At 36.7% G+C, this 14,535-nt stretch overlaps 1 protein-coding gene across 4 annotated transcripts in view; it reads left to right on the top strand.

Moving 5' to 3' along the window:
* Nucleotides 1–14,535, top strand: part of SPATA6 (spermatogenesis associated 6) — a 50,284-nt gene that overhangs the window by 11,289 nt on the left and 24,460 nt on the right. For all 4 annotated transcript variants that reach the window (XR_015259238.1, XR_015259236.1, XR_015259237.1 and 1 more), the window contains exons 6-10: nucleotides 3,014–3,094; nucleotides 5,968–6,246; nucleotides 7,883–7,970; nucleotides 9,669–9,709; nucleotides 11,097–11,272. Coding sequence is in view for 1 of the 4 variants with exons in the window: in XM_086753793.1 (XP_086609919.1) it covers nucleotides 3,014–3,094; nucleotides 5,968–6,246; nucleotides 7,883–7,970; nucleotides 9,669–9,709; nucleotides 11,097–11,272 (665 nt within the window). In the remaining 3 variants the exon portion in view is untranslated. The remainder of the gene's footprint in view (nucleotides 1–3,013; nucleotides 3,095–5,967; nucleotides 6,247–7,882; nucleotides 7,971–9,668; nucleotides 9,710–11,096; nucleotides 11,273–14,535) is intronic.

The raw sequence follows: 14,535 nt of genomic DNA, 5'->3' as shown, positions 1-14,535 counted from the left end.
ATCTAAGACGGGAATGTGCTCCCTTGTCCTTGGGAACAGTGTAAATAAAATTTATGTTTGCCCTGGAACGAGGACTGCAGAAGCATCTGTTGCTCCATTCCATCTCCATCACAGAAAGAACAGTTTAAGAAAGGATTTTGGCATACTGACCCCATTTTCAGGAATAATAAAGAAGATAGGTTTAATTGAAATGGAGGGAGACTCCTGAAAAAAACTTGTGGTTGCTCTCCTTGCTTTGTAAATAGGATAGCTGTGAGAGGATTTTTACCTCCAGTAGAAATGCAGTCTCAAATGCCTCCATCTTCTAGTGTTCCCTAAGCTTTACTGGCAAGTATCTCCTGCTAACTCTGTCAGCACCAAGCACTGAATATGTATGTTAAGCAAAAGGGAAAGTGTTAAACAAGGTCATGAGAACCCTCACATTATTCCTGTGCTAGTCAAGCCATGTTCTTCCCACATGAAAAGTTATTTATAGCTAGCTGAGATGTTGAGCATTTTTGGCTGACAGCTGTGCTTCAGTGGCACTTTGATTCCCAATAAATTTGTCTTTTATTAAAAAAATAAAGGTAGCAACAGCAAGGTTACGCTTGTGGAGTTCAGATAGGCAGTGACAAGCAGTGTCTGATTAACACTGCTAATCTGCCAGTTGGAAGCAATCCCAAGTTGAGAGGATCAGAACTCCTCCAGAAATCTGGCACTTGGCTGATAATGTCTCTGGCTAAGTGTCTTGTGAGGCTTACAAACACAATACACATATAAGACGTGCCTCGAGTTATCTCTCCTGGTCCAGTGTTGCCCAGCTGAGGCTTTTGCTGGCTCTTCTGTATTTCTCTGCAATCCTTACCTTTCAGAATATGTTTAAGCCTTGACTGGTGGTGACTTCTTACTTCTTATCTCCATTCTCCACCCTCATGCAGTGTTTGCCATGTTACCTAAAACAGTTTCTTTTTAGTTATACTGTCTTTGATTAGCATACCAATACAAGACCTTCTATTATATTCATATATAATTTTTTAAGCTACAGACTTCTCCTTATGCTCCTTACAGTCAAAAGTACATATTAGACTTGTTTTCTACCTTGGGGTCTTCTGAATATGGACCACCTCTACAGTTTTTCTATGATCAAATTAATATTATGTCTGTATCACATCTGTTTAATGACTGGTACAGAAAGATGGACAGAACTGTTCAGGGCTGCAGACACCACTAAGCTGGAGGCAGAGAAATAGATCCCAAAAACTTTCTGGCTGCATTTTCATTTACAAATATGTTTGGGGCTATACAGCAGTCTTTACATAATACTATATTGAATATCCTACAGCAATGCCTAGTTTGAGAACTGCAGAGAACAGAGCAACTCCTCCGATTGTTTTTGGCCTATAAGTTACTTTTGACATATCCATGCCTATGTATGTGAGTGCCATCCCATATTCCCTCTCCAGAAACCATTTCTCTGAAGAAAACATGGTTTTGTGTGATTTTTTTTTTTTTACCTGTAACCATTTAACAATTCTGTAATCAATCTCACTCACTGTAAGAGCAGTAGGTGCTCTGTTGTTGCTTTTTATAGAAGATTTACTAATCCTGATATGTCCTTTTTAAAATTGTTGCTAGCACATGACAATTCATTAATAATAAAAATGAGTTGGTTAAAGACGGTCAGCTTTAAAATCTCTTTTATATGCCATAACTTGACTTGATTGAATCCTGGACTCTCTTAATTGCTATGACTGAGCTTTCTTGGCATTTTTGTCATTTCAATTCCATAATCCAACCTGGGGCCAGGTCATATTCCCTTAAGGGAAATAAATTTGTGTTTAGGCAGGTGGTAGAGAATAGTTTGGTTCAGCAGCAGACTTCACTAATGAAGTTCCTGCTAATTTTTAAGAATGTGAGGCAGAGTCACGAACAGACCAGTTCCTTTTTGTTTCTCAGTGATTTAGTGTGTTCATGTGCACAAATGCTGATGCACACAAATGTCTTAGAATGTGCAGCAAACTCTGTCTATATTGAAAGAAGAGAGGGCAGAAAGTTCTAAGGACATTTGATTCTCTCTGCTTCTACAGAGCTGTACCAGATGCACATGGATGATTCTCATTTGTTTATAGAATATGTGACTTTTAATTCTTTATACCTTTTTTAAATGTTGCTGTTTTGGGAAATAACTCTTGTCATAATATCTCTGCCATTTAGACCCAGTAAATTTTGTATAAATTGGCCAATTCTAGCTAAATTTAACAGGACATAGAGCTCTCAAAGGTACTGTGTTTCCAGACACAGCTGAAGTAGAACAAGATAAGTTGAACAGGAACTGTTAGCCATGTAAAGATGGAAGCACCTCCTGGCCATTAGTACGCATGTGCTGGTTGACCAAAAGGCCCAGCTGGACCCCATTGACTCAAACTGGTCAAACTAGGGTTGGCTTGTGCCAACCACATGTGTAAGAGGGGATTGAGAGGAAGTGGAACATGGTTGTAGAACATGGCAGACAATCCGCAAAAATCAGACTTTGCTCTAATGGTTACGGCATAAAGGGAACTCTTAATCATACTGTTACAAATGACTAGTTATTTGCAGTGTAATTGACTACTTTTCAAAATGTTTTTACAAAAAAGATTGCACAATTGAGACTATTTATAAATAAGTTTCTGAAGTTAGCATTAATGAAACTTCTAGAGCATGACTGGAATTTTTATGCATGCTAAATGGCATGGCATGAAAAATCTTTAAAAGTGCTTTTTACAAAGAAATGTATTGAAATAAAAGTCAGACCTTAATTGTTGTACGAAAGCAAAATAATCATCTGTAATTGAATTGTCAGAAATGCAAATGTTAGCATCTTGACATTTACCATTGCTGTTCTGTCTTTTCTAATTATCTTTATTAAAGGCTGAAGTTAACAAAGGAAATGGCTGAAAATTAGGAATGGTTTGTTACATTAGGTGACATTTACTTCTTTGATAGCCTTTATCTTGAGTTGGAGCTTGATATTCAATAATTGTCTCTCTTCTAGGGAATTGCACCAAAATTGAGATTTTCTACAAGCTTCCTTATTACAGAAAGTCTGTTAAGCTCAGGAAGGAGTCACATACAGGTTAGCATAATTTAATTGTTTGCAATTTAATTTCTAGATTTAATATTGATAGCCTTGGTTCCAATTTTTGCATGAGCTGCTCACTTCAAACTTTTCTTATTCTTTTGTTGTGGTTAAAGCAGTTGTCATGGGTTCTTGACAACTTGATTAAATTTTTAATCAAGTATGAGTAAGGAGTGGGTATGGTGCATGACAGTAAATGCTGAGAGTTCCTTGAATCAGAAACAATTATCAGCTCCTATGTTCTATGATCAGCTGAAGTGTCAATCCCTGCTGTGTTTGTAGGTGGGAAGATGCCTTCTCACTATTTCTTACTGACATTTAAAATTAAGGTGGGACAGTGAAAGCTAGGTGAAGTCAGAGAAGGTACATTATCAAAAACAAACCAGTTATTTTAACTGTTTTCCATTACAATATCAGTAACAGTAATAAGAATGCAGATTTTTGTTGAAAAGACTGTCACCCATATTAATCTGGAAATGCTGCTTCTGGAATGAGCAAAGTTAAAAGTGAAGTAACTGAAGAGGCTAGGGGTAAAAAAAACCTCTCTCTGATGTGTTTGTTCATTTGGTAGCAGTTTTCTCTGGTCTCATGGATTGGAATTTTGGTTGGGTTTCCTGGCATAAGCTGACACGTAACGTTCCTGTTATGTCCTCCTTTTTTTTTTTCTGTATTATTGAAAAATGGTGCCGCATCTGGAATAGTTGTCAGGAAGGCTTGCATGCAAAGAGTGTTGAGTGACTTTGACCTGCTTGCGGCTTTGCTAATTAGTTCACTGAAGTTTCTTGCAAGTTTAGCAAATGAAATGTATTGAGACACTTAGATATAGAATAAAAAAACCCTGTGAAAATTGTCACTGTCAGAAAACTAACTTCATCTAAGGTAACTTCAATAAGGGCAGTTTGATTTAAAATTTAAAATGTCCTCAAAAGTATTTAATATGTTATGAATGGCATATCAAATTTGCATGTGTTGCAGTGAAGGTCTAGTCTCATGATTGGTGTAAGCCGGAAGAAGCACAACCTACTTTTGGTGAAATTGAAATTAATCTTAGAGAATTAGGTCTGGTTTTGTTTCAGTTCCGTACTCTGGCTCATTATCGGCTGCACAAGTGCTAGAACACGCATGAGAAAGATAGTGGCATGAATAGTCTGTGTGATGCCAGAGTCAAATTATGTTGATGCAAAACAAACACACAGCCTCAGCCTCATTCATTGGTGGATGTAGAGAGAAAGGCTTGAAGGCAAACCGGACATGTTATTTCTGGGTTCCTCTGAACTCAAGTAGTGCATGCAACATTTGACATTTAAGACTTATGTCAACTTCCTCAAGCTTGAAAAATAATTTCTAAAACAGGAAGAAAAATCTTTATCTTTTAAAACCTGTGAATTTGGGCCAAATTTGACCAAAAAGCCTAATTATCCATACTGTGGTATGTATGTATGTGTATTTTCAACATTAAAACATGCTGCTGACTAAGTAGCCTGATAAGAGTTGTATAATTTAGAGTGCTTTGACCTATAAAGCTTGTAGAGTAATTGAATGCTCGTTTAATGCCAGGAATTACAAAGGAATGATAATGTATTTAAAACAAAATGTCAGTGTTGGAAGGAGTATCCCAGAATTTGAAATCAATCACTGAAGAAGTTAGTAGTTATTTGGAGGAGGTGTTGGTCCTGATTGTTAGGTAGGCTTTACTGGTAACAACAACAAAATTACACCACCACTGCCCTCATCCTATGTTGCGGGAAGGGATGTGGTGACGTTGGTTGTTCCTCCACTTTCCTTTCAGAGAATCATTTAGGTTGGAAAGACCTTTAAGATCATCGAGGCCAACTGTAGTAGCCTTGGTTCCATACCTACATATGCAGATATTTTAAAGGTGATATTAACTCAGAGATAGACTTTTAAGGCAATATGTGATAAAGGTGTGATTTTTATAAATTTTAGCTACAAGATACATATTCCAGATGTCAAGTGCCAGTTTTACAAATAAACAGCAAGAAGTTTTCATGTGATTTGAGGTGGAAGGTGGTCTTTATAAAGTTTTGGGTATTTTGGGCAGAAGGAGGAGTGTTTTTTTGTTTTGGTTGGTTTTTTTTTTTTTTTACTAAACATAGTTTCAAGATTATAACAGTTTAAAGAACTAGTAAATTCAACATGGTCCAATAAAATATAAATAATAAATAAATAAAAAATGTAAGTATTAGAGAATGTAATTACACTTCAGGAAAGATGGGGAGAGACTCTTTAGCAGGGCCTGTTGTGACAGGGCTAGGGGTAATGGTTTCAAAATAGAGGGAGGTAGATTCAGATTAGATATTAGGAAAAAATTTTTTACACTGAGGGTGGTAGAACACTGGAACAGGTTGCCCAGAGAGGTGGTGGATGCCCCATCCCTGGAAACATTCAAGGCCAGGTTGGATGAGGCTCTGAGCAGCCTGATCTGGTTGGAGATGTCCCTGCTCCTTGCAGAGAGGTTGGGCTGGATGGGCTTTAACAGTCCCTTCCAACCCAAACCATTCTATGATTCTAGGATTATTGTGAGTCTTTAGGCAACTCTAAATATAATTTAAACTATTAAACAGGCTTCTATTTTAACTTACGTATTAGAGAGCTAATTGTGTAAGTGTGAGATACTTAACCTTAACTTCTAACATAGTAATATGTGTTTTAACCTCCTGGTTTCAGAGAAAATGGTAAATACATTGTTAATTTTAAAATTGCTGTTTGATTATAGTTTTGTGAGGCGAACTTCAGCTGACATGGCATCTCTTTCTGTTAAAATTGTTAGTTCCCTGTTTGCATTATTTTCAGTGATCTTTGTTCTGCATGCTGTCAAACCAGATAATTTTTCTTTTTTTATTCTTTAGAATGATTTGAATTTGGCACATCACTCAACTCCAAATGGAAAATTGCAAACAAAGTTACCAAAGAAAAATACTCTTTCACTTGAGAGAAACAGGCACAGCTTAGCAACAAAGAACTACGAGCAGCCTACAATAGCTTCTAAATCACGTTCTCCATCTCCATACACAAAAAGACGAATGTGTGAGCTATCAGAAGAAGCCAGGCAACGACTGGCCCATTTAAACCTTGGTCCTTATGAATTCAGAAGAGAAACTGATAAACCTCCATTTGTAGTTAGACGGGTTTGTATTCTCTCAAAAGTGCTTCCAGCTTAAGCTCAGATCAAATATTGTTCTTTTACTAAATACTGCTCGAAAAATTCATTCAAGCTCTTAGTTTAGATGAATAATTTTTCTTTCCTTAACATTCTGTCACATAGTGATTTAAATGTAAAATTAACTAAAATAAAATTTCTTTTATCCGTGTTAGTAATAGACAAAGATCAAATTCTTTCATGAATATCTTGGTTAAATTCTCTGAGGCCCCATTTCTTTTCTTCCAGCACACTAGACAGGATAATAGGTGTATAAATTCAACTTGGAAGTAATTGATATTAGTATTAAAAATTCCGGAATAAGACTTTAAAGAAAGAGTGTCTAGTCACATTAGGAACACTTACACTTCCTCTCTTTCAACTTTTTTTATGTTGGCATCCTATGATCTTTGAAACACTTCCTTTGCTCAGAGCTACATCTCTAACACTTTTGACATAGAGTTCATAACCGACCTGACTTTAACACCCTCATAAGGACTTTTTGCTAACTGTACATGAAAAATTGTTCTGAAATTAGGTACTTACTTACAGAAACTGCTTTCAAGTACTTTAATATGAAAGGGCCAGATTTCACAGTCTCTTGGAGGATTATATATTTTTTTCCTCTTAATTTTTCTTATGATTGCAACAATCCTTTGTTTTTAGAATACCACTTTGAATGTATAGGGGCAGAGATGGGCTTATTCTGATTCTGTACTATGACATTATGATTTGTGTACAATTCTGGACACTTGTCACAGCCATTGAGTAATTTAGTGTTTATTTAGTTTACTTCTCACTTTATTTTTTTTCTAGTTTATCTACAAATGAATTAGTAATATCTTGTCAAATTTTAGAATTATTTTCCAAGTTTTATTCTATATATAGGACCTTTTAGAAATTCAGATTAGCCTTAATAAGCCATTAATCATTCATCGGCTTACTGTTTATCTCTCGCTCTCTCTCTCAGATATTTTTCTTTTAACTCCTTTTAATCAATTCTTCTATTTTTTGATCTATAGGTAAAGTTCACAGTTTAATTACAGTATCTTTAAACACTTATTATTGATTTTGATTGCTTGGTTATGTTTGTACAAAAAAAGGAAAAAGCTTATCTCTTAATGTACCATATCCTGACTGTCTCACGGCTTTTCTGGATTGAGAATGCTCCTTTTAGGGCATCTTTACTGCTGAGGGTTCTTTTGGCCTGGAGATTTTGTGTTACATGAAGATTAAAATTAGATTATGTTAAATGTAACTTCTTTAATTAGGAAGAGATTCGGATCTCTCTTCTTAAGATCTGAACTGTTTGGAATAAATATGAGATACCAAGAATTGTTTAAAAAGACTGCAGGAGATGAAGGAGAAACTAAATGCTTTTTTTTTTTTTTCCTTTGAACAATATAGGATTCAGAGTTTTGTAGACCTTTCTAGCACTGTTTTTGTTTATGCACAGTAATGCTTATAATAGACATGAGCAGTGTTGTGAAAATAGTTTTAAATAGTATTTAAATAAGAATGAAATATTTCAGAAAGGACAAGATGTGGTCTTATGAACAAAAGTAGGGAAAAAAAAGGAATTGATATGTCTGATACTGAGCATTTTAACAGTATTTTTGCTTCAGGTTGAACAGCCAAGTCCTAGTATTAAACTTCATACCTCGTGTCCCTCTCAAGAAAGCACAGCGGAAGCCTGGACCAAGGTAGACCATGGTCAGTATCTTCTACTATATATCTCATTAGTGCTTTTATTTTCTGCAGTAGTTTAGTAAGTTTATTTTGTTTTGGGGCTTTTTTTTTATTTCTTAAAAAAAATCAGTCTATAATGGAGAAAAAGCCGTTCTTTCTTCATAGGACTAGAAAAAATACTGAATAAGCTACTGCTGCAAAAGGTGGTTCTGGATAGTTCTTTACCTAATGAAACTCAGAACATAGTTCTACATGTTATGAAAGAAGGAATAGAAAATACCAAAGCCCAAGCGAGTGCTCTGTTTCACTCCACTTGCTTTGTTGAGTTGGATAGTGGCGCCAATTTGCACCACAGCCTGTGGATGTGTTGTCAGGCTTGGAGTACTGATCATTTTGAAGTTCAAGGGCTCGGTTACTTCAAAAATGAATAATATTCATTTCAGCAGTATTTGTGAGTAGTGGATCAGTGACTTACCATTATTAATAAGCATCCAGGATGTGCTGGAATGTCTGCTTCGGCATTCATTGGTATCAGGAAATGAGGGTTTAATAAAAGATGTGGGACCAGAAATGTAAGGAAGTACCCTAAAACTTGATTTTATTGTATGTATCTGGCAAGATGAGGATTTTAATGAGCCTCATCAGTATTTGTTAGTTATGTGTGCTCTGCCTCATTTTTATTGTGCTTCCTCACTAATTATAAATTGTTATATAGCAAATCATTATGAACTTGTTATTTTACATTTTTTGTTGTAGTAGCACTGGGTGCAGGATTTTAAAAGTTTCACATTCCCTTTGGGGTCATACCTATCAATCTGTAGTAGCTGGATAATATAACAACAGACTTATTACTATCTGATACCATTACATACTTAGGAAATGGGTTGGTGGCTTCTGGCCAGTGGCTAGGAGACCAAAATCTACCTCACTGTTAATATCCAGAAGATTCTGGTCACTGGCCTGTGTCTTGAGGCTTAACTGTAACTTCTGAAAAAAACTCAGACTCCTAGGATTAGAAATCTTAGTACTGACAGTACAGTTTAGTCCTCTTTTGCTTTCGTGCAGATAGCTAATAGCAGGGTACAGCACAGAAGTACCTCTTTGGCCTTGGGTCACAGCGTGAAGGTTGTTGAGAACAGACTGATATGACCAGTCGAGAAGCCAGACATAATTTAATGTCAGTCCCTCAGGGATGAGGTGTGTATTGACACTGGTGAAACATCTTAACCTGGACGGAACCTAATAATTTCCCCACGTGTGTTTCCATGGGCTTTGTACTCCTGTTTGTGGGAATAAAGAGGTGATAAAAGGAGAGAGAGGTGGTCATAGGGAAGCTTGTTTAGAAAAGATTAGTAAGGTAGTGTAATGTACCTGAGAATTTTGGGGAATGGTAGAGCTTGATTTTACATTGATTTAGGCAATGAATATCTTAACAAAATGTGCCACTTCTGTCAATGCAGAAGATGGTGCGTACACTGATTCATTATTATAAACATGATATTCCAATAAATGTGAAGTCATTGTTTTCAGCTAAAGAAAGTGATTTCCTGACATATTCTGAGGAGACTGTTTAGAATTTCACAATGTATAATAATAATAATAGATTTCTTTAGTACTGTTTGGGAGGAAATGCAAGCTATTTTGTAAAAGATTTCTTAAAATTTAGGACATCATGATTTTCTTTTGAATGTCTTCTGGGATGCATGTTTTTTCTTTCTCCAGATCCTTCTCTTCTCGGCAGCTACAGACCCAAGAAAGCCAAAGTGAGTAATCCGAAGTGCTATTGTTTACATTGGTTTTTGGGAAGCTCTGAGTGAGAAGGATGGTCCTGCATAGACATTTTTGAAAGTTTCTCTACTGTACTATCAAAAGCAAGAAAAGGGAGATTTTAAATCTGGTCTAACTTGATTTAGGCCTACTGACAGATTATTTACAAATAGAAATGTGAAACGTAAGACTGTATAAAATATTCATGTCTGTAGGTCCAGAAATTGCTTCTCTTTGGCATTAACGCTTGTGACAAGGCTGCAGAAGAGCCTTTAAAGGTGGTTTTCATTTGTCTACTCTGACATTCTGAAAGCACGCTTCATTCCAGCATTGTGTGCAAAGGGAGCGCTGGTGTGACTGGCGAGCCACTATTCTGTTATTTCACATCCTTACTTTTTCAGATTTGTGTATTAAATGGACCTGAAGATTAATGTCAGGTTTCCTTTGTTTTTTGGTGTTTTTTATTCTTTCCATCCTCATATAGTTAGTTTTTGCCAGTATTCCTGAAGTACTGCAGATAGTGTGCATTTAGGCATTTAATTATGTATGCCCTCTTAGAAATCCTAAAGGCTACGAAAACTTATAGTAACAGGGAAAAGGAAAGAAGAGGAATTAAAAGAATAAATTTTGATATATGTTAAGTACATTTTTGTCAGATTCTGAACTTTTATTACCAATGATTGCAGTTGTGAGTATCATGTGACTCTAATATATTGTGTCACTTCTGGATTTTTCCATGGCTGTAAATGAGAAACTGTAAAGAAAACAGAGAATTTCTACTAAATATGCCATTGTTTTTTTTTAAGGTTGTGTTGTCCTCCCCGTCCCTCTCCCCCCGGGTGGGAAAGTAGATTTTAGGAGCAGTAATTCTTTGGAGAATGCAGATAGCTGAGCTACAGGTTAATTCCTCATGTTCTTGATGCTTCTAATCACTTGTGATTCTCACAAAATCAGGACTGAAGAGAATGTATCTTTTTCTTGCCAGAAATGTTATATAGCTTGTTTAAGAGGTACTATTTACCAAAGCTGAGGAAAAAACCCGTCAGTCTGGAAAGAGCTAATGAATACCTTCCAGATTCCTGGGAGGGGTAAGCCTTTAAATTGTGCAGTCCAAAAAGGTGATAAAAGGGCTGTTACACTAGACTTTGCCATAAGATGATGTGTTAGATACCAGGAGAGTCCTCTGCCACTTGTCGATTTAATTTAGACCAGAGGTCTTTCTATGAAATGAGGGTCCTTGTTCTTTCCACAACAGGTAAGGTATTCCTGCATGTATGTGCAACCTTTAACCTTTTGGTTTGAAAAACAGAAATATGAAAAACTGTGCATTTTGATATTCATAATAATTTTTAGCAAGGTTTGTTTGGTTGGTTTTTTTTACAGGCAAAATCTACTCATGGAAAAGACTTTGACAGTTCTGGTGTTTGCCATGAGGATAGGATCTCAGATCCACCCAAAAGACAGTCCCATTCTGCTGGTTTATTAGAGCATTCAGCACCTCCAGCATCTCAGAAGCATTCTCTAAGTTCTGTGCTAAATCGATCTTCTCTAAGGGAAAGGTAATAACTTGGTTTTGTTTGTGAAATTCTGGAATCATTAATATGAGATGATAACAGTACTTGCACGACTATAGTTGGTGTGCAGGTTGAAGAGACTGAAAAATCTTTCCCCAACAACTGTATTGTCGTTTGACTTTTCCTCGGGTGCTGTGTTTGCCATCACCTCTGCTTTATGAATACAATCCTAATAATGTGGCAATGACAAGGGTCTTTGACATCTCTGTTGCTAACCTTCTCTGAAACAATGAAGCCCTAGATTTCAGGCTGTCGTGTCCATCTAAACCAGAGAATACTTAAATAAACAATCACTGTTTCCGAGGCAATTAGAATCTCAGGAATGTAAATATATACATGTCAAGCAGCCTTTATGGGAGGTACTTGGAAATCTTTTTTCCATCTCACTGTTGTTCAGCCTTTGTGTTTGTCAGCACACACTTGTAGCTATGCTGTAGTCAAACGCGCGACTGGGGTGCGTAACATGCTTGGGCTAGCTTTAATCTAGTCAGTGTATTATTTTCAAATTTTCTGTTTTATTGACATATAAAGATTTTGCTTTGTTTGAGTTGCAGTGTGGGCCACTGCAGGAATTGTGTGTGTATTAATTGCCACATTTAAATTAGCTTTCTTATTAGTTTCCACTGAGCCCAAGGGGTTAATATTTTGGGCAAGCCTTGCAGCTTCAGTGTCTCATGAGGGCGAAATGGAAGAAATGTCAAAACGCAACAGATTTTTTCATGCTTAAGTCCTCCGATCCTTCAAGGAAAGATCCCTTACCTTGCACTGAGTAGAACATGTACTTGGTGTGCAATGCTTCTACTGTAGACTCAGTTTAGTAAGTTACTAGATGGCTTTCTGGGAGCAGAAAAACTGCATACAAAGCTGGGCCTGAATAAGCAAATAGATAAAATAATTGGGAGAAGCCAAGGATCAAACTGATGTCCTCTCCTAAATGCTGAATTTTTTACTGAGACCCTGCTTGGAGATGTACTTTGGTGGCTAGGTCACACTCGTTCCAGGCTTGTTACCATTGGTACCTCACTTAGGCAATGCTCGCAGGGTGCATTTTATAGCCTGCCCACAACGTAATGCTTTTTTTTTTTTTTCAAAATAGAAGAATTGTCTCCATTTTTTTCTTTGAAAAGAACAATGACAGGTGGGGATTGAATTTTTAATACTTATAAAGATCAAGTTGGTGTTTTAACATCATATTCTACTTGAAAACTTGTTTGTTTGTTTTTCTGTGTAATAGTATTTCTTGAGAACTGTTAAACAGAACTAGGATGTATCTGGGGTTTAGAGAAGGTTTCTTTGTCATCTCGTCTACCTTCTCACTCTCTCCTGATATTGCTTGTGCATTATTACCCATGTCTGAGGAAGAGATATTGTAATCTTGAATTTTTTATCCTTTTTTCAGCTGAACTGCTTTTTGGGAGGCGAGGGATACATTTTAAAATGCATTATATTTAAAACTGACAGAATACCTTATATTGATAGCAGGAAAGTCTTGTATGTTGTGAGCTGCTGTTACATGCATAGTAATTTAGTCATCTGCCAGTTGATCTTGAAATTGTCTGAACGTTCTTGCTTTTTCTTTTTATGAGCTCCTCTCCAGGAGAGATTTGTGATCTTGTAAAATTATGCTTTTTCTTCTTATTAGAACAAGTGTTTTCTGCTCTTTAGAGATGTAACATCTCTTTATATTAAACAGATGTAAGCATTTACTTTTTTGTCATCAGAAAAAACGCAAAATGAGTGGTAAAGGGCATAGTCTAAAAAATTTGATGTTTATGTCATGCTGCCGACATAACAATGGCTTTAGCTGACTGTATACTGAGAGTTATAGTTAGCATGACAAACACGGATCAGAGGCCAGTGTTTGGAAATGCATGCAAATGCTGCTGTTCAGATCACAGAAAATCAGTACTACTGAAAGTATACCAGTGTTAGTGTATTTGCCTGAATACAGAGTCTTATCTCACAGTATTTGGTGTTTATTTCCCCAATTTTATTTTGAACTACAAAGACAAAGAGCTTAGCATATCTAGGCTAATTTCTTTTAGTGTTAGTCAACTCACAGTCAGTATGAAACTTGACTCCCCACCTCAACCTTTAGTTCCCTTTTTTCCTTTTTTTTTTTTTTTAAATACTGTGAAGCAAACGTCTGCCTTCTTGGGAGTACTTCCCAGAGCACTGCTGAATAGTTGTTAAGTCACTTTTCAGTGATACAGAAACTGAGGTCTTGCATAAGGTCCTCTGAGCCCTTTTTCTAGCAGGTTCCAGTCCCTTTCCGTGAGCCTGCTAGAGAGACCACAAATTAATCCTCTCCCCTTTTCCACTGGGTTTGAGCCAGAAGCAGACCTGTAAATAGATCTACTGCTGAGCAAGACAGAAAAGTTTTGAATATTTATTTTTAAATACTTTATTTTTACATTTTTCATTATTTAGGTCACCTAAGGAAAGCATTTGCTGGTGTTGCACACTGACACTCAGCAGGGTGAGGTGGCTGTACAACTCTACTTCTGATTTTGATTCTAGCTCCTGTGCAGAGCAATGGTGCATGCACACTCTCCAGTTCCTGCCCATGATGTGTGGCCAGCTTCCGTCAATGCTGTTGACTTGTCCCCACAGACTAGTTCGTTGTACATACATAAGTGTCCTTTTGTGCAGAGATAAGTATCCTCTCTGCTTTGTGAAAGAGCATTAGGACTATATTCTCTCGGTGCTGCTGCGGGAAAGCAAAATTGAAGTCCAGTCCTTGCTTTCATAGTGCATGTACATCCTTATACACTCCTATGAGACGGTGTTTTTCTTGAGGACTTGCAAGTTAAGCCTTCCTTGCAGCACTGAAACCTGCACCAAAATAACTCTTGTAAAGAAACGGAGAAATGGTGAGGTGGATTTTGTAAGTTAGTGACAGAATTCCTCTGAATGGAGCTGGCTGCAAGCAGAAGAGAAATTATTTTCTCAAGAGATCGCAGCAATCATAGGAGTATTTGACCATTCCTGTTATGTTGAGAGGCAAAGCTACTTCTCATGCATTTGAGATCAAAGGATTTATTTTCTTGCTTTGGACATAGCAGGCTTTTGCTTTTGTTTTTTATCATTGATCTGAAGAATCATTATTTCCAGAGTGAAGTCCAGCTCGATGTCTTTTTTTATGTTCTTCTGGTTATACTGCTGATATGTGATCTTACCTACTATAAAAATTAACAAAAATCTAAGATCTGTTTGAAGTAAGACAGAGGTTAATAGTTAGATACTAA

This window comes from Chlamydotis macqueenii, chromosome 8 (assembly GCF_036417535.1).
Source record: "Chlamydotis macqueenii isolate bChlMac1 chromosome 8, bChlMac1.mat, whole genome shotgun sequence".
Taxonomy (NCBI): domain Eukaryota; kingdom Metazoa; phylum Chordata; class Aves; order Otidiformes; family Otididae; genus Chlamydotis; species Chlamydotis macqueenii.
Note: the sequence above shows the minus strand (reverse complement) of the source record. Positions and strands in the feature narration are given on the sequence as shown.